General features: G+C 58.9%; 1 protein-coding gene, 1 long non-coding RNA gene and 2 other non-coding genes across 14 annotated transcripts; 3 read left to right on the top strand and 1 right to left on the bottom strand.

The window, feature by feature from the left end:
• The first annotated feature begins 459 nt into the window (after positions 1 to 459).
• Positions 460 to 17,563, top strand: TNPO2 (transportin 2). 11 transcript variants are annotated; one of them, XM_001504888.7, is made up of 26 exons: positions 460 to 616; positions 2,260 to 3,073; positions 4,519 to 4,630; positions 5,312 to 5,387; positions 5,470 to 5,619; positions 7,337 to 7,443; positions 7,532 to 7,665; positions 7,740 to 7,821; positions 7,896 to 8,018; positions 8,116 to 8,234; positions 9,096 to 9,156; positions 9,248 to 9,413; positions 9,617 to 9,769; positions 11,229 to 11,454; positions 11,641 to 11,812; positions 12,272 to 12,358; positions 12,448 to 12,555; positions 12,650 to 12,808; positions 13,285 to 13,372; positions 13,555 to 13,653; positions 14,189 to 14,284; positions 14,579 to 14,684; positions 14,926 to 15,025; positions 15,102 to 15,176; positions 15,248 to 15,375; positions 15,466 to 17,563. In XM_001504888.7, exons 3-25 carry the CDS (start codon positions 4,532 to 4,534, stop codon positions 15,353 to 15,355), a joined length of 2,694 nt encoding a protein of 897 aa, XP_001504938.3. In that variant the 5' UTR covers positions 460 to 616; positions 2,260 to 3,073; positions 4,519 to 4,531; the 3' UTR covers positions 15,356 to 15,375; positions 15,466 to 17,563. The 11 variants fall into 11 exon arrangements, 8 of the variants coding, with proteins under 8 accessions (XP_001504938.3, XP_070130096.1, XP_070130098.1 ...); XM_070273995.1 differs by having other exon boundaries at positions 14,609 to 14,684; XM_070273997.1 differs by having other exon boundaries at positions 494 to 616; positions 2,260 to 2,337; positions 14,609 to 14,684.
• LOC111774475 (small nucleolar RNA SNORD41) lies at positions 11,499 to 11,568 on the top strand. Its single transcript, XR_002809479.1, has one exon. It is a non-coding gene; the product is annotated as a small nucleolar RNA SNORD41 (small nucleolar RNA).
• Positions 13,414 to 13,488, top strand: LOC138925303 (small nucleolar RNA ZL2). The gene has a single exon (XR_011441237.1). It is a non-coding gene; the product is annotated as a small nucleolar RNA ZL2 (small nucleolar RNA).
• On the bottom strand, positions 17,272 to 18,553 carry LOC106783384 (uncharacterized). Its single transcript, XR_001381153.3, has 2 exons — positions 18,419 to 18,553; positions 17,272 to 17,749 (listed from the first exon to the last, which is right to left on the bottom strand). It is a non-coding gene; the product is annotated as an uncharacterized lncRNA (long non-coding RNA).
• Positions 18,554 to 18,782: the final 229 nt, after the last annotated feature.

Here is an 18,782-nt window from a genome sequence, read left to right on the forward strand (position 1 = left end):
GGGAGGAAATAAAACATGAAAGGGGGACCAAGATGACATTGGAGAGATGGTGATTTTAAATTGGTCAGGGATGGCCTCCCTGAGAAGGGGACATTTATGCCAAGTCCTGAAGGAGGTGGGACAGGCAGTGAAGATGGTCCTTGGAAGTGTTCCAGGCCGAAGGAACAGCAGGTACAAAGCCCCCACACCAAAACCGTGCCTGGCTCATCGGAGAGCGAGCAAGCAGGCTTCAGAACAGGAGACCTGCCCCTCTCACTTCCTGCCAACACACAGTAAGGCTGGGCTGGTTTATTTTCCACATCAGTTCAAAGATCTCTCCCTCCTATTTTGGGGATGCTGAGCTGGCCTAGGTGCGACTAGCCTTGGGATGTAGTGTGGGGGAGGGCACAGACAAGCCAATGGAGCCACCTCCTCCCTCTCAAAGCCTCCGGCAGCCGCTGGATCTTTAAAAAGAAACACAAGTGGGAGAAGTAGGTCACCCCTGCTGCAGCTCAGCCTCTATTTGCGACTGTTAGGCAGGAGGAGCCGATGGAGTCCAGGTGCCCCACTTCATGGCGCTCACCAGCCCTGACCTGGGGAAAGTCTGAAGCTGGAGGAGAATCAAATTCAGGTTTTGGTGAGTCACACAGCCCTGGCTTCAAACTATTCTGGTGCCTGTTAGCTGTGTGATCTTGGGTAAGTCACTTAGCCTTTCTGTGGTTCAGGTTCCTCATCTATAAAATAGGGGTGAATTACAGAAGCATCTCTAGAGTCAAGTTCTAAAGCAAGGGCAATGTTCATACAGTGAACGTTAACCCTGACATTATTTAAAACAGCTGTCATTGCTTTTCCGGGTGAAGCAGTTGGCCTGTATTTGGGGGCTGTGTTTGAGACAGGCTGACCTTTAAACGCGGGCACAGCGGGAGGAGATGCTCAGGCAGGGAGGCTGTTGTAAACTGAGAGGTGTTTGTCTCCCATCTCAGATTCACAGTTGGGCATCAGCTGCTTGAGTTTCTTTTTTGCACTGAGCGCTTCTGGTTGCATTGAAGTAAGCTTGCCCTACACAGGGCTGTTGTGAGAATTACATTTGGAAACATCCTGACAGGCAGTAGGTGCTTACGAAATACGAGGGGAAAGTCTGGATTCGGGACTCAAATCCACCAGTTGGGGAGAGGAAGAAAGACTTCCGCCATCACGCGAGGGCCCATCCAGTGGACCATTCAGGCAGCACGGGCCACTGTATTCTGCCTGACTCCCTCTCCACAGAGGGTTGCGCAGGGCCGCTGGAAACTTGACACATTAAAAGAAGGGGGTGAGCATTAACAAATAACTTTCCTGCGTCTACTCGCTCCCCACCTGACCCATACCTGGGGCAATCCCCAACCCTGAACAGAAAACTCCTACCTTTCGCAGCCCCTCCCGAAACCTCCAAGCCCAGTCCCAGCCCCTAAATCTCCTACCTTCGGCACAACGCCCACCTCCGCGGTGGGAGCGGGAGCTCCCAGACCCCCAGCTTTTGAGTCTCAGCCAGGGCCGGTAAGCGCCGCCAGGCGGCGCGCAGCAAGACGGGATTTGTAGTTCCAGGACCTCAGAGTGAGCGAGGGAAGGCTATTGCGCATGTGTAGGCGGCGACTCTTAGCACGTGTGTCTCAACCCGGGTTTGTGTCCGTCAGAGCCGACCGACGTGGAGATCTAGCTGCTCGTTTAGGGAGTCTTCGAGTGGAATGAGGTGGCAGCCGACCCTTCCCAAGCCTGGGAGGCCCCAGCGCTTGGCAAGAGTGATCTTGGGTACCTACATTTCATGAATGAACGGAACGGGGACTGACTGCCAAGGGGAAGTGGGCCGAGGAACCTGTCGCCCTCCTCCAGCTGGGGCAAATATTGACCTTGTGCCTCTCCCGAAGCCAAAATGTCCCTTACGGCACGGCTAGGTAGTCCTTTAGGATTAGAGCCGTAGTTGATTCAGTAAATTGGTTTAGGGTAGGGCTGAATGCAGTGAAAGGACAGCTTTGAGCCTAGTGGGGTAAAAGCCACATTTTTGAAGAACAATTTACGGCATGCCTGGTAATGCTTAACTTGGATTATCTCTAACCCAACAACCTATTCTTAGGCCCATTTGACAAATGGGGGAAACTAAGACTCCCAGTGGCAAGAGATCGCCCACCTTGTTATCAGTAGGGTGAGGAGGGGAAACCGGGACGCTCCAGGGTCTCCAGCTTCTGTCTACTCTGCTCTGTTCTTACAAGCAAGAAGACAAGAGGTGTCCTACTTTGTCCTCAGGTGGCGCAAGGATCACGAAGATGTTTTTCCCTGCCCTTGCCTAAATTTCCTGGATTGTTCCACCTCATTCAGGTTCAGGTAGGGAAAGAAATTAGGACTTCTGCTCCAGCATTTATTTTATTAGTTCATTTCGTTTAAAATGTTATATTCTTGGCCCCCTCCCATCCTCGTAAAAATTGTCAAAGAGTACTGGAAAATAACGCAAAGTGTAGCAAATGTTTCTGTAGGAACCCAGTCTGTCTCAGGCACTCCCTTTGTCTGGCTTTTCTTTCTTTCTCTCTGGGATATAAAGTCCACGCCAGGCTCAGTCCCTCCGCTCTTTCCTTGCGCGCGCAGACTGTACTCCTCCCAATACCTTCTGGATGGGGGAAAGAAGCACAGTTCAGTTCTTACAGGAGGGGGGTGACAAAGGCGCAGGTGGCTCTGGCCGAGGCATTCGCAAGTCCACCACACCGAAAGTCCCCACTCGCCACCAAACTCAGCTCCCAGCGCAGAGCTGCCGTCAGGCGGGCTCGAGAGACGCTGAGAAAACGAGACGGTGGGAGGACCGGCCGGCCAGAAAGGCCAAAAGAACCTCCACCTCTTCGGTCACGTGACCCGGCCTCGGCGGGGCCTGGGTTTCCCCGGAGCCAGGCCACGTGCGACGTCTGCTCCTTGTGATTGGCTCGTCTGGGCCAGTTTGAACGACGTACGGAAGCCGCGGCGGCTCATCTACGGCCGCGTTTTTTTTATTCCCTCTCTTTGCCTCCCTCCTTCCGCGCGAGTCTCAGGAGAAGCCGCAGCGCAAGGCGCCGCTGCTTCCGCCCGGGGCCCGGTAAGTGGGCCTCACCCCGAGGCCGACCGGCTCTGCTCCGGCTTGCGTCGAGCCCTGTCGGGCTCCGGGCTTGCGCTGCGCGCGGCCCGGGCATCGGGGCCGCGCCTGACCGGGAAAGGCCGGGAACCCAGTTGGGCCCGATTCGCTAGGCAGCGAGAACGGGCCGGGGCGGGGGAGGGGGGAACCGAGCCAGGCCTAGGGGGTGGGGCCTCGGAGCCGGGCCAGGTCCCAGTGCCGGGAGAATCGGGCCAGTGGGGCGGCTGGGGTCGGGTTGGAGGAGATCTGATTGGGGGAAGCGTTTGGGGACTGCTTAGGGCCTGATTGGGGCACGTCGCGAGGATCGGGTGTGTGTGTGTGGGGCTGTTTCGGCGGGGCTTGGTTGGGTCTGATTGGGGGAGGCCGCACGGAAAAGTTGGGGGGGCTTCTTGGGCCCTGATAGGGAGGGGCGTCATACTTCGGCCTAGAGGGCTTTGCTGGGTCTGGCTGCGAGGCGTCGCTGGGATCCGTTGGGGGGAATGCTCCGAGGGGTGTTCGGCCAGGCCTAATCGGGGGAAGCTGCAGGGATGGACCAAGGGGGTTTCCGGCTCTAGGCGGTGGAGGGCTTGGCCGAACTTGGTTGGGGGAAGCAGCTGAGATCCATCAGCAGCAGTTACTGCTGCCTTGGGGGACGGGGCCGGGGGGTGGGTGGGTCGGGGGGAGGGCTTGGCCGCATCTGATTGGGGAAAGTGACAGGGACGGCCCAAGGGGCTTCTGTCACGGTGTGGGCGGGCTTGGCTCGCTTTCATTCTCTGAGAGGCACTGGGGACCTGTTTGGGGATTGCTTCGCGCCCGATTAGGAGGACTCTCTGGACGGGGTCCTGCTAGGCCAGAAAGCGGGGCGTCTGGCATCCGGTTGAACTCGGAGGGCCGGATTATGGGACGCGGCAGGGATCAGGACAATCGGAGCACCTTGGGACGGTGCACCTGGGGAGGCTCAGGGACTGCTCAGGGGCAGAGGAGGTGGCTGGGATCTGGCGGAGCTCGAGGGCTGGATTTTGGGAGGAGAAGCGGGGGTCTTTGGGGACCACGCCTGCATGGGGCCGGGGCGCTATCACAGTCTGGGGCAGGGTCCCTAGACGGGGAGGTGGCTGCTGCGAGGGAGACAGAAGCGTTAGGGCCCACAGCCCGGGTAGCAGCACGGGCTGCCGTGGGACGAAGGCTCCGCGCTGGGCCGGATGAGGATCCGCCGGCCCTGCCACCTCCTCCCATAGCCCGCTTCCACATCCCCCGCCTGCGCGGCCGTGGATGGTGGGCGCGGCTGGCTGCGACCCCGCGCTTGGGCTACTGTGGATGGGCGGACTTGTCTGCCGGGTGTACTCCAGTCGTGCTGCCTCCGAGGGGCCTCAGCCTCTGTCTCACACGGAGCCCCGGGGACCCAGGGCTGACCCTGGCCCCTGCCCCCACAGCTCGCCTTGCGCCATGGACTGGCAGCCAGATGAGCAGGGCCTGCAGCAGGTCCTGCAGCTGCTCAAAGACTCTCAGTCGCCCAACACAGCCACGCAGCGCATCGTGCAGGATGTATCCTTCCTTCCTTCCTTCCGGGCCTGGGGGAACCTGGCAGACATCTGCAGCCCCTAAAGGCCAGAGAGGAAGGGGCCGCCTCCCGGATCCCCAGACTCTTTCTCCTGTGGGGAGGAGCTAGCCTTGGCTGAGAATGAAGGATTAGAATTCTTGGGTCCCATTCCCAGAGGAAATGTGGTCCTGGGGGCCGGGGTGGGGGGAGGTGCAGGGCTGGAGGAGGACACCTTTTGCTGGCTCTCAGTTTTTGTTTAGGTTCATGGTTAAAATTTCTTTTTTAATTGGTTTAAAATACTATGTTAGACTTTTAAAATGTTTAACCATTAGTAAGTTTTGCTTGAAAATGTGGATTTCCTTCTTTTTGAGAAAAGCAGGCAACATTGAACTGCTGGTGAGCGCCTGAGTGGCAACAGCTGCCTTCAGACGGAGCGGGGGGGCTGCCAGCCCTCTCCTGCTCTGGCCAGGGCTGCAGGACTGGGCCGAAAGCTCAGGCGTGCTCCCGCAGCCCCCTGCATGGATTTGATGGGGCTGAAGTGCTGTGTTTGGGGCACGGGGGTTGACAGGTGGGGTCAGGAGCTGGCTGCATGGTCCCAGTGGTCAGAGGTACCATCAGCTATGTGACAGTAAGGGGGCCCTGCCTGGGGAAGGCCCCTCTCTCCCAAGTCCCTTAACAACCGGCAGAAACTCAAACAACTGAACCAGTTTCCCGACTTCAACAACTACCTGATCTTCGTTCTGACCAGACTCAAGTCGGAAGGTACGCCTTCGGGGCCCCTCCACGCAGGCTGGACCCTGCCTTCTCCCCCGTGGTCCCTTGAGCCTCAGTCCTCTTTCCCCAGATGAGCCAACTCGCTCTCTCAGTGGCCTCATCCTCAAGAACAACGTGAAGGCGCATTACCAGAGCTTTCCACCGCCTGTGGCTGACTTCATCAAGCAAGAGTGTCTCAACAACATCGGGGACGCCTCCTCGCTCATCCGAGCCACCATAGGTGAGGGGGCAGTAGGGGTCAGCCTGTGATGACCAGAAGCTTCTGAGCACGTTAAGGGGGTTGACTCACTGAATGCTCCAGCACTGTGGACGGTGGTACTATTACTGTGGCCGTTTCACAGATGAGGAAACTGAGGCACAGGGATGTTAGGGGGCTTGCCTGGTGAGGAGGAACTCGGAAGCGAGCAGCGCAGGCCCACGCTCTGGACCGCTCCCTCCTGAAACAGCCGCGCTTCCTTCTGAGGCAGTCACTCAACGTGCAGAATTTGGTGTTAGGTCGGGGCTCCCTGCCCTCGTGGAGCTCAGTGTCATTAGCCAGCTCTCACCCATGACTATTTAGGTGAAGCGTGAGCCAGGTGGCATTGGAGCGTCCTGACTCCTGGGAGGCTGCCTGGGGAAGGACCAAGAATTTTCTAGCAATTTTCCCTTAAGCTTTTCACTACTGATAAATACCGATGCTACTCTGTATTACCAGCTTGATTTTATTCCCAGCTGTCTTGAGATATAACGGACACGTAACTGACTTATACTCTTTTAATTTAAATTTATGTCAACTTTTAAAAGGTGCTGTTGAAAGAGTGTGGTACATAACTTGTAAATGAAGAGATATTTGCTTGTCCTAAAGGGCAGGTAACCTTAAAAACAAATGCAGTAAAGACAGAAAAAATAGTCTTAAATTTGAAGTAGATGGGGGGCCTGCCAGAAGGGCTGGTCTTGGGGCCTGCCGCCTCTGTTAAAAGTGACCCTTAGCCTGGACAGCCCCCACTTTGAGGCTAGCAGAAGGACCTGGATGTAAAGCTTATTCTAGGGCCAGGTTCTGCTCCAAGTACTTAAGTCGTTGACGCTTCCTGGTAGTCCTAGGACGTTGTGTTCTTTATCTCCGTTGAGGCACAGAGAGGTTGGGTGATGTGGCCCAGGTCATACAAGGACGGGCCTAAGGCTGCACTCAGTCTACCTGATCAGGGAGCTGGGGTCATCTGGAGTGTGGGCAGTGGCAGCTTCCCCTCTGGGAAACACTGCCATCTCCTGGCTTTAGTTACCATCTGCACTGACATCATGAGTTCAGTCAGCCGCCAGACCGCTCCACTGCCCTCTCACTTTAGAAGCCTCCTGCAGGTCGCACTTGGGTTTCTAATACGCAGTACAGGGCTTCCCCAAGGCCACGTGGCCCTGCACGACCTGCCCCGCTCCCGACCCAGCCGTCACCTCCTCTCGCTCTCTCCGTCAGCCCCACTTACTCCTCACCCATCTGTGAGCACACCAGGCCTCCTGCTGCCAGCCCTTTGCACCTGCCCTTCCTTCTGTCTTGGCTGCTCCTTGCCCAGGGACCTGGACGGCTTCTCCCTCACCTGCAGGTCTTTGCTCAGATATCAAGATGGCACCTGGCTGAAGCCTGCTCTGGACACCCAGTTTAAAATGGCTGCCTTCACCCTCAGCCCTTGCCGGCCACCTTCTCTGCTTTGTTTCCCCACTTAGCTCTTGGTGTCTCACTTCCCAGGTCTTTGCTGCTTTCTCTTTACCTCACCAGACGGTCAGATCCCAGGGGCGGGGATTTGGTGTTTAGTGCTGGGCTGCCTCAGAGCCGGGAGCGGAGCTGGCTCACAGTGAGGCTCGGAGCATCTCAAAGGGGCGTGTGGTGCTTCTGGGGGCGGTGAGGGCCGGGCTGCCGAGCGGGCCCGCACCCCGCCTGAGGCAGCGTCCTTTCCCGGCCGCCCCAGGCATTCTCATCACCACCATCGCTTCCAAGGGCGAGCTGCAGATGTGGCCCGAGCTGCTGCCCCAGCTGTGCAACCTGCTCAACTCAGAGGATTACAACACTTGCGAGGTAGGCAACAAGCCGTGGCCCCCGAGCGGGCATGGGCGCGGGAGCCTGACCGGGACCCACGCCCGTCTGGCCGCCCCCCTCCACTCAGGGAGCCTTCGGAGCCCTGCAGAAGATCTGCGAAGACTCTTCTGAGCTTCTGGACAGCGACGCCCTCAACAGGCCCCTCAACGTCATGATCCCCAAGTTCCTCCAGTTCTTCAAGCACTGCAGCCCCAAGATCCGGTGGGTGTAGCCCCGGGGTCTGCGGGTCCTGGGCAGGCAGGCTCGAGGCTGACCGTGTGCTCGCCCCCTGGCAGGTCCCACGCCATCGCCTGCGTGAACCAGTTCATCATGGACCGGGCCCAGGCGCTGATGGACAACATCGACACCTTCATCGAGGTGGGCTGCCGGGCTGGGGGTGAGCAGGCCGAGGGCTGAGGGCCCCGCCACAGCTGACCCCGCCTGCCCCGCAGCACCTGTTCGCCCTGGCCGTGGACGACGACCCCGAGGTGCGGAAGAATGTGTGCCGCGCTCTGGTGATGCTGCTGGAAGTGCGAATCGACAGGCTTATCCCCCACATGCACAGCATCATCCAGGTGTGCATGGCCTAGGCCAGTGCCATGGGGTGGGAGGCAGTGGGGGAGCCCCCACCACCAGCCGGCCGGGCCTCACACCTTCTCCCACCTGCCCCAGTATATGCTGCAGAGGACCCAGGACCACGATGAGAACGTGGCCCTTGAGGCCTGCGAGTTCTGGCTGACACTGGCCGAGCAGCCCATCTGCAAGGAAGTCCTGGCCTCCCACCTGGTCCAGTGAGTGCTGCTCCTGCCCTCCGTCCCACCCGAGCCTCAGTTCATGTCTTCTGTCTCAGTTTACCTTCTATCCCTGCAGACATTAGTATTGAAAGTGATAAGAATGTAGCTTTTAATGACTTAAAAATTAGGTAAATTATAGGTAGAAAAAATGAAATGTCAACAAAAGCTTCAGGTATAGCTGGATCCAGGTGCTCAAAGGATGTGAAAGATATCTATCTAGTCTCACATCTACTTCATCTGTGCCAGCTTCGTTCTCAGGCATGACCTTCCCTCGTGGTAGTGTTGTGGCCTTGTGCAACCTTCCAGCTTAGGAACCTCAGAGTAAAGAGTTTCTCTCTTGACCAGTTTTTCCAGCAAAAGTCCTAGGGCTGACCTTCCTTGACCAACAGGGATCACTCACCTGTCCCCAAGTCAGTGGAGGTGTAATCACAGTTTCCAGTCCCGAGGTGCATGGGCTCCGGCTGAGGGGGCTGGCTGCCCTGCCTCCTGTTTGCTCCCCTAACCTGGCCCCATCCCATGGAAGTGCCTGATGGTAGGGTCCCATCTCCCTGCCTTGTGGGGTGCTAGGGGTCTGGCATTGTTCTCAGCTTTTCAGTGTATTCAGGGATCTGGAATTCACTGAGGGGCCAAGTGTGGGTCAGGAGCCCTCCTGTGGAGCCAGGAGTCGTGTCACCTCTGTCCCAGTCACGGGCTGAGACTAGGCTGGCTTGGCACCCCCTGCGGGAAGTGAATGGACACGGAGAAGCAGAATCAGCAGGCTTGGGACAGGCGGCCCCTTGGCCCTTCTGCTTTCCTCTTCCCGGGGCTGTCAGCCTCCCTGGGGCCCTGCAGCCCGATGAACAGCTTCTCTCCCGGCAGGTTGATCCCCATCCTGGTGAACGGGATGAAGTACTCGGAAATTGACATCATCCTGCTCAAGGTCGGTCAGGCCAACTGCTGGGTGTGGGCCAGCGGGCGAGGCGTAGGCCTGGGGGCCCTGGGGGTACTTAGTGCTGTGCCTGGCCCCACAGGGGGACGTGGAGGAGGATGAGGCGGTCCCCGACAGCGAGCAGGACATCAAGCCACGCTTCCACAAGTCACGCACGGTCACGCTGCCCCATGAGGCCGAGCGGCCTGACGGCTCCGAGGACGCAGAGGATGATGATGATGACGATGCTTTGTCCGACTGGAATCTGAGTGCGTGGCCTGGCCTGGGGCAAGGGGGGATCGTGGGGGGCAAGCCCTGGGCTGTCTCTCGAGAGGTGATTGGAAGCCTCCGCAGAGCAGATCGTGCAGATTCTGATCATGATCTCTGACCCTGGGGGTACAGGCGGCGAGGGCCTGCGGCGTGCCCGATGGGCCTCCCTGAGCCTACCCCACAGTTTCTCCTCCCACCCCAGGGAAGTGCTCGGCGGCTGCGCTGGACGTCCTGGCCAACGTCTTCCGGGAGGAGCTGCTGCCCCACCTCCTCCCCCTCCTCAAGGGCCTCCTCTTCCACCCTGAGTGGGTGGTCAAGGAGTCAGGCATCCTGGTGCTGGGTGCCATCGCTGAGGGTGAGTCCTGCCCGCCCGGCTTCGCCTGACCTCTGAGCCCCGTGCTGGCTCAGACTGTCTGGGGCTGGCCCACGCAGGGCTGTGTCTGGGGTGAGCTCTCCAGAGGCCTGCTCACCCCCCTCCAGACAGCTCCGGGATTTGAATCTTCCCCTCAGCCTGTGGGCCTGAAAGGAACCCCAGCCCCACAAATGCAGGCTCTCCCCAATCCTCACGGGCCGGCAGTTTCGTGAGGTTGGGAGCATCATTACAGCAACCCGACATCAAGGGACTTCTGCAGGGTTTGCCCTGCGGCAGGCAGCCGGGGGCCACCGGCTCACCACCCCAGTGAGCTGGGTGTTCTAGATGGGGATACAGAGGAGCAGAGAGATTGATGCCACTTCCCTGGGCGGTCTGGGTGCAGCTGGCCGCCAGGCTGCCTGCAGAACGACAAGGGTGCAGCGGTGCTGTTTCCTCCACTTCTGCTCAGAGTGCTCTTAGTGGCGTGTTCCTCCGGCTCCCTTTGTCCCAACAGGGTGAACAGCTGAATTCCCAGACTGCTCTGTGCATCTGTTGCAGGCATCCCTGGTGACTGCCTTGGCCTCCAGGCCTGTCAGAAACAGGCCACAACTCGGCGGGGACACCTTTCCCCGAGAGCTTTTTTTTTTTTTTTTTGAGGAAGATTAGCCCTGAGCTAACTACTGCCAATCCTCCTCTTTTTTGCTGAGGAAGACTGGCCCTGAGCTCACATCCATGCCCATCTTCCTCTCCTTTATACCTGGGATGCCTACCGCAGCATGGCTTTTGCCACGCAGTGCCATGTCCGCACCCAGGATCCGAACTGGCGAACCCCGGGCCGCCGAGAAACAGAACGTGTGAACTTAACCACTACGCCACGGGGCCAGCCCCAGCCTGGGAGCTTTTAAAGCTTGTCATAAAGGTTTCCTTGTATGCTAAGTGTAACGTAGCTTATGTTAATATGTGTATATGTATTAACAGACTACATTTTGTCTTCTGTGTGTTAATGGGAACAGATCTAGAAGAACTGACCCGAAACCAGTAAAAATAGGTCTCGTGTCGTGGATTATTAGGGGTGTGCTATTAGCTGAGATCTCTGATTAACAGAGAGATGCGTTCATGGTTTTTTAAAAAAAGAAGAAAAATAGAAAAAGAAAAATCACAAACATCAAGAAAGTTTTCAAAGGAAGAAACTCCGTCCATCTGGGTCACTGCTGCCCACAAAGCCTGAGTCACTGTGCAGCCCAGCTGTCGGTGCATTCACGGGTCACCAGGACGGGCTGGGGCCACTGGAGGGGACAGGCTCGCTCTGAGCTGTCTTCCGTCCTGACCCTGCCTTTACCTGCTCTGTGACGCTGGGCCACTTATTTAACCTCCGAGCCTCAGTTTCTCCGCCTCTCCCCAGAAGGGTGGGTGTGGCCCGGCCCAGCTGGGCTCAGCCTCACCCCTGTCCCTGTCCTTGCAGGCTGCATGCAGGGCATGGTGCCCTACCTGCCTGAGCTGATCCCGCACCTCATCCAGTGCCTGTCGGACAAGAAGGCCCTGGTCCGCTCCATCGCCTGCTGGACGCTGAGCCGCTATGCCCACTGGGTGGTCAGCCAGCCGCCTGATATGCACCTTAAGCCCCTGATGACGGAGCTGCTCAAGCGCATCCTGGATGGCAACAAGAGGGTGCAGGAGGCGGCCTGCAGGTGACCTTCTGCCCCTGGTCCCACAGCCCCTACCCCTGCCCCTCCGGGAAGTGATGATATGCATGACCCCTGACATCAAGCTGATTTCTCGCGTATTCGTACTGGCTGATCCCAAGCACGCCCTCCCCATCCCGCCCGTGGTTCTGCCCCGCTTGCAGCCACCCCCTGAGCCCTCCTCTCCTCCAGCGCCTTCGCCACCCTGGAGGAGGAGGCCTGCACGGAGCTGGTGCCATACCTTAGCTACATCCTCGATACCCTCGTCTTCGCCTTCGGCAAGTACCAGCACAAGAACCTGCTGATCCTCTACGATGCCATCGGCACTCTGGCCGACTCTGTGGGCCACCACCTCAACCAGCCGGTGAGACCCCACAGCGGCTCCTTCTTCCCGATCCCGGGCCCCTCGGCATCCGGTGACCTGGCGGCGACCCCGTGTCACATGCCAGGGACGTGGCCGTGACCTCAACAGGCAGACAGACAGACCCAGCCCCTGCCCTCGCCCTGCTCCCAGTCTAGTGGGGGAGACAGACAGTTATGAGACAGCGTGGTAAGTGCTGTGCCGGGGCAGCTCAGGGGCCTGCGGGGAACCAGGGGGTGCCGACCCGGGCTCCGAGGTGGGAGGGAGGGCAGGCCCCAGGACGGCTGAGAAGGGCCTGGATGTCTGGCTGGATGGCGAGGCCTTGCAGGGGCCCCATGAGCCACAACGAGGAACCCAGACCTCATGGCTCAGGTGATGGGCGCCTCTGAATCCCAGGGAGCCCTGCTGATTCCCAGGTTGCCACCCCAAGCCAGGGAGCCCCAACTTCCCCTCCCCCTCCAGGAGTACATCCAGAAGCTGATGCCTCCACTGATCCAGAAGTGGAATGAGCTCAAGGACGAAGACAAGGACCTCTTCCCTCTGCTGGAGGTGAGCGGCTCCAGGCCCTCCCCCGCGGCCACAGGCCCTCCCCCACGGCCCCGCCCACCTGAGCTCACCCCCTGCCTTCTCCCTGCCAGTGCCTGTCCTCAGTGGCCACCGCCCTGCAGAGCGGCTTCCTGCCCTACTGCGAGCCTGTCTACCAGCGCTGTGTCACCCTGGTGCAGAAGACGTTGGCCCAGGCCATGGTGAGCGCCCCCCCAATGCCCCCGCCTGCTCTTCTGTTGTTGCCCCAGCGCGGCCCTGTCCCCTCACCCGCCAGCCTGCCCCAACTGTGCCCAGATGTACACCCAGCACCCCGAGCAGTACGAGGCACCCGACAAGGACTTCATGATTGTGGCGCTGGACCTGCTCAGTGGCCTGGCCGAGGGCCTGGGTGGCCACGTGGAACAGCTGGTGGCCCGCAGCAACATCATGACCCTGCTCTTCCAGTGCATGCAGGTGGGTGCACGCCCCTCCCAGGCCTCTCACTGGACAGCGAGACACCCAGCAGCCTGTGTGGGCCGCGCTGGGGGCACTTGGGGCCTTGGTTGTGCCCAAAGGACATCAGGGAAAAGGGGTCCGTAAAAACAGAAAAGAGTGTAATTGTTTAAAAAGCTATTTCAATGAGACACAAGTGAAACCTCATTGAAAAAGCAAACTGTAGAAAATGAGGAAGTAGAAACAGGAAATGTGAATGTACAAGCTCCCGCAGCGTCCCCCCCCAGTGTATGTGGACTGGCCGCTGTCCCCCCAGCAGGGGAACCCTGAGCCAGGCTCTCATTCACACGTCCTGAGTGCAGGATGCACAGTGCGGCCTGCATCCTGGGCGCTGGCAAGTGGCAGGGTCAGGCCGGGCCCTGGGGACTGTTGGCTAGCTGCCTGTGGCTGGTGTGGGGAGGGGAGCCTTGCCCCGCTGACCCTGCTGTGACCCCCAGGACTCAATGCCCGAGGTCCGGCAGAGCTCCTTCGCCCTCCTGGGAGACCTCACCAAAGCCTGCTTCATCCATGTCAAGCCCTGTATCGGTATGACACCTGTTTTTTCCCCACCCCACCACCCCACCCTGGGCCTCAGGTGATGGAGAAGTGACCGGGGAAGACTGTGACCGAAGTGGGATGTATTCGTACTGGCTGATGGGGCCCGCATGGCCAGGTCTGGGAGCTCACCCTGGCCGGCCCCCTGCTCAGCACCCCTTTCTCCCCATCAGCTGAGTTCATGCCCATCCTGGGCACCAACCTGAACCCCGAGTTCATCTCTGTCTGCAACAATGCCACCTGGGCCATCGGCGAGATCTGCATGCAGATGGGTGAGTGCCTGCAAGTGGGCCAGCCCTGCCTCTCCCTATTGGCCTGATCCTGGCCTGGGGGCGGGAGCCCAGCTTGACTGACAGGTCCCCTCAAGCGGGCCCTGGCTCTCCTTGAAGAAGGTAGCCATTGGTCAGGGGCAAAAGGACACCTCTGAGTGGTGTCATCAGAGATGGGGCCTGAGCCTGAAAGACCGTCTGTGGTTGGCTTCTGCAAAGAGGCAGGACAGGAGGCCTGTTCTGACTGGACTGTCTGCCACCTCCCCGTGCCCAAGGCCATTGGCTGAAAGGCCCACTGGGACTGGTGGGGAGACTGGCGCTGCTCCACCCCCCTTGGTGGTGTGGTCTTATCCTGGTGCCCAGGGTGCCTGGGGAAGTGTTGGGTGTGGGGGGAGCCTGTGTGGCGGCACAGGCCCCGGGTGGGGGCAGGGGGAGGGGTATCGTTCCTTCACTGGCTGTCGTTAGCTAGTGTCTGGATGCAGCTGCGGTCAGCATGGCTGGCGTGGGTCATATGGGCTCTGACTGGCTGGTCCCCCAGGGGCAGAGATGCAGCCCTACGTGCAGATGGTCCTCAACAACCTGGTGGAGATCATTAACCGGCCTAACACACCCAAGACGCTGCTGGAAAACACAGGTGTGCGCTAGGCCTGGGCCACTGCCGCCCCCCTTGCCTGCCTCCTGGAGTTGGGGTTTCCGTCTGGGAGGGTTAGTTAGAAGAGGCCTTGGGAAAGAACCGGGGAGGGTATCTGGAGGGACTGGGAAGGTGGTCCTGGGAGAGACCCAAGTACGGTGGGGAGGAGACTCTGGCTGGACTAGGCTTGCCCAGGCAGCCAGCAGGAGCTATTCCCTTGGGGCCTGTGGGGCGGAGTGGGGCTGGTGCCTCCTGCCAGAGGCCCCGCCACGTACCGGGGGCCGCTCGGGGTTGCAGGTCGCCTGACGAGTCCCTCTGCCATTCCAGCCATCACCATCGGCCGCCTGGGCTACGTGTGCCCGCAGGAGGTGGCGCCCATGCTGCAGCAGTTCATCCGGCCCTGGTGTGTGCCCCCCCGTGTGAGGCCTGCCTGACGGTGGGCGGGCTGGTGGGGTGTCTGGGGCAGGCCCGATCCGTCCCTCGCCTGTGCCAGCCCATGGCTGCATGTCCCAGCCCCACTGCCCGCTGATCCCTGCTGCCCCTGTCCCCTCGATACGTGGCCCATCCAGCCCCCTGCCCACAACACAGATGCCCAGCCTGCCCCATCCCGCCTGCTGACTCCCCGCCGCTCACCTTCCACACAGGTGCACGTCGCTCAGGAACATCCGGGACAACGAGGAGAAGGACTCGGCCTTCCGCGGCATCTGCATGATGATAGGCGTCAACCCCGGGGGTGTCGTGCAGGTGGGCGCTGGGCGCAGAGGGTGGGCCCTGGGCTGGGCTGGGCGGCCCCTCACACGCCCTGTCCTGTCTGTTTCAGGACTTTATTTTCTTCTGCGACGCTGTAGCCTCCTGGGTGAGCCCGAAGGACGACCTCCGGGACATGTTTTATAAGGTGAGGCTCCCCTGGCCCTGCCAGGGTCCTGGGAGGCGGTGGGGCGCCCCTCACCCCCTGCCTCCCCGCAGATCCTCCATGGCTTCAAAGACCAAGTCGGGGAGGAGAACTGGCAGCAGTTCTCGGAGCAGTTCCCGCCGCTGCTCAAGGAGAGGCTGGCTGCCTTCTACGGGGTCTAGACGAGCATCGTGACAGCCAGGTAAGGAGGCGGCTTGCGGAGGGGGTGGGGGGGGTGGCACTGTCATGGGGGCCACAGGGGCACGGGCCCTGACCGCCCCCTCTCCCGCAGGTCTCTGTCTGCGTCATCATCGCAGGGGTTGCTGGGGAGCGCGCTGCGTCCAGAAGTCGCCGTGCCCTGGTCGAGGGGGGTTAGGGAGGAGTGAGTGGGACCCAAATCCAGATGCCTTCCCCGTCCATCTACCTGTGGGGCCGGCGGCGGGCGGGCAGGTGGGTGGGGCCTCCACGCTCATCCTACAAACGGGGGGGTGGGGTGGGACTTCTTGGCGGCAAGGGCCCCTTTGCTCAATCGGGGTCACCTCCGGTGGCCCACTTGGGCCGGCCACGTGGGAGGGAAGAATCAACACGGCCGACGGGATCCGGCTTAGGATGAGGCGAGGGGAAAGCAGGCAGGGAGGGGGGTCCTTGTAGAGACACGTACACTCACACGTACACACGTGGCCACGCGCATGTGCGGTGCTGCAGCCAGCCAGGCTGGGCCAGCCGCCCACCATTTCCCCGACTGCATGGAGACAGTAGAATTAGTGAACCCCTGAGTTAACCCGTAAGGCCTTCCGTGTAACCTGCATCTAGAGTTTAAGAAGCTTCTGCTGTTTTGCCGGAATTGGCGGTGATCGGGGAGGGCTGGGGGGGTTGGGGGCCTCCGCGGGGACCCTGGGCGGGGGGAAGAGGATGGCCACCTTGGGGCCACCCCGTCAGCACGCGCACACTTCGGACCTGCTCCGCACACTTCCTGCCGGCTCTGAGGCAGCCTCGGCCAGTGTGTCCCCCTCCTTGTCTTGTCCCAGCCAGAAGACTGGGGACCACCAGAGCAGCTGGGGCTGGCCAGAAGTTGTCCTTTCTCCTTGCCCTGGGCCCCAGCGACTTGAAGATGCTGGGCTGGGATTTTTTTCCCCCAAAGAGAGCTGGGGGCGGCCACAGCTGCTGCCGCCTGCCCCCCGCATCTCTCCATAAACAAGCCCGTGTCAAGGACAGTCCATTTCTCCGTGCTCGCAAGAGCCCTCTTCCCAAGTTCTAGGCCTGAGTTTTAAGACAAGGGCTGCGGCCGGGGCATTTAATCGATGGTGACAGAGGATGAAGGTTTACGTTTTGCCAGCAAGAAGGAAGCTCCGGGCCTGGAAGAGGGGAAAGGTGACGGACCCCCTGACCCCAGTCTGTGGCCCTCGGGCTTCCCGCTCATCCCAGCACCCAGTGGGCCCCGAAACCCACCAGATTGGGGCATGATTCTAGGGTACCTTCTGAGATTGGCTGGGGATGTGGTCACCGTGGGAGGGTTCCCCTGGAGAGGGAGGGAGCGTGGTTATTTGCAAGTTGGCCTTGAAACTGAAACCGGGCCCTGCAGCCCCCTTAATGTTGTTTTCCTTTTTCTCTTCTCCCACTTTCTACTTCTTTGGGGGTGCCTGTTGGGGTTTTGGGGGGCTTTGACTAGATTCCTGCATCCTGGGGCCTGCTCCATCCATCCGTCCGGGGCCCTGGACCCCACCCCCATCACATCCCTGTGTCTTCTTTCTGACAGGGTCAGGCCCTGCCTCTATTCCGAGGGGCACTTGGTGCACATTCCATAAACTCAGCTGGTCGTGTCCCCTCTCCCCCATATGAAACTCCAGCAGGTCTCTGGAAGCCATTTGTAAAAAAAAAAAAAAAAGGAAAAAAAAAGAAAAAGGAAAAAAAGTTTTTTTTTAAAAAAAAAACATTTAATTTTCTGGTAATTCCAGTTCCTTGGAGCACCCTCTCTCTGCTGGGTCTTGGGGTGTGTGGATGGATTGGCTGATGGGATTGGTAACCCCTTCTCCACCCAGGATGGGGGCTCCAATCACCTTCAGGGAAGGGGAGCCTGGTTCTAGTTTTCTTTCTTTCCTTTTTTTTTTTTTAAGAAAACTATTTAATTTTTTAATTTATTTTTGGTTGATTTTTGCACAACGAAGTTTCAGCTTCTCAACCTTCTCCTCTGCCCAGGGCTGCGGACCCTGACTGGCCTCGATCTGCAGCCCCCCTCATGCCGATGTCCCTCCTTCCCCCTCCTCCTCTTCCTCCTGCGGGCTCCAGGGTCTGTCCATTTGTTACTGTGCTGTGCTGGGGATTGGCGCCGAGGTGGCGTGAGATTCCACTTGTGTAGAACTTTGTTGAGTAAAGATCAGTTTCTTGTGAAACCCTTGGTCTCCATCTGGTCTCCCTTGTCCTTGGCTTTGGCAGCAGAGAAGCGATATGGAGGGGAGCCTGGGAAGCTTTTGAAATGGGGATGCACAGAACTCAGGAAATAATAGGGGGACTGGGAAGGTATGCAGTAAGCACTAACCAGGTACACTTCTTGGGATCCCAAGCGTCTGTTTTCTTCCCTGTAAAGTGGGAAAGTGAGTGTGAAAGATGAAGATTAAATGTGATAACACACGTGCAGTGCGTTTTCTGGGACATGATTAGAGTTCAGTAAAGGAATCATTAGCGTTGTGGCCCAGGTCCCTGTCTGCCACAGACTAAACTGAGTGGTAAGGCCTTACGGCCTCTCATCTTTGGCTGACTTTACAACTCCGGATCGCTGGGCAGTTTAGATTTTTCCTAGAAGGCTCAGCCCAGCACCAGGCCTGTGGGAAATATGTAAATATGTTTACGGAAGCAAATGAGAAGTTGCTCAGCCCTGGGGACACAAGCCTCAGGATTAAATCTTGTTGCAACCTCTGCATTCCAAGGATCACCTGTGTCAAGCTGGGAACACTAAAAATGCAGACACGCGTCCAGCATTCCTTCAACCAAGATGTGCATTTCAGTGAGAGGGAACAGAAGCGAAACAGTGATGTGCCCCACAGAGAAAAATAACAGCGGGGACGGGGGAGAGAACGCTGGGGACAGAGGTCGCTATCACAGTAGGCTACTGCGGGGAGGTGACGTTTGAGCAGAGAGGCGCGTGGATGTCAGAAGAGTCGGGCGGAATAGCAAATGCTGCTTAGAGGTAATCATGTGAACACTGTGGCTCAAAAGAGGCTTTCGGTAACTAAGATGCTGTTCCTTACCAGTGTGGCTTTAGGTAATTCAGAGTAACTTTAGCCGAGGCCTACGCAGTGTAACTGCATGTTTCTGGCTCCAGAAGGAGACACTTGAGTTCGAGAATCGCTAGTATGTCCCAGATGCGAACCCGGAAAAGGGACTTTGCACTTTTAAGCTCGGTGTCACCTGTGAAGGGTGTCTTCGGCAGGGCCCCGTTTTTCAAACCAGAGTTCGCTGGCCGTCTGCACCAGCACCACCAGAGATGCTTGTTTGAAAAACGCAGGAACCAGGAATCTGCGTTTTCCAGCCCAAGGCCCACGCAGCTGCACAACGAGACCCCACGAGCGAGCAAGCTTCCACTCACGCGCCAGTGTTCCGGCCGGCGCCGTA

The sequence above is a fragment of the Equus caballus genome, chromosome 7 (genome assembly GCF_041296265.1).
Source record: "Equus caballus isolate H_3958 breed thoroughbred chromosome 7, TB-T2T, whole genome shotgun sequence".
NCBI lineage: Eukaryota > Metazoa > Chordata > Mammalia > Perissodactyla > Equidae > Equus > Equus caballus.

Excerpts from the sequence above, each read along its gene's own strand:
- TNPO2 (XM_070273998.1), top strand. The coding sequence starts at position 4,532 with ATGGACTGGCAGCCAGATGAGCAGGGCCTGCAGCAGGTCCTGCAGCTG. Across the intron at positions 9,414-9,616 it reads TTTGTCCGACTGGAATCTGA|GGAAGTGCTCGGCGGCTGCG; the intron begins GTGCGTGGCCTG and ends CTCCCACCCCAG. Across the intron at positions 11,455-11,640 it reads GTGCAGGAGGCGGCCTGCAG|CGCCTTCGCCACCCTGGAGG; the intron begins GTGACCTTCTGC and ends CCTCTCCTCCAG.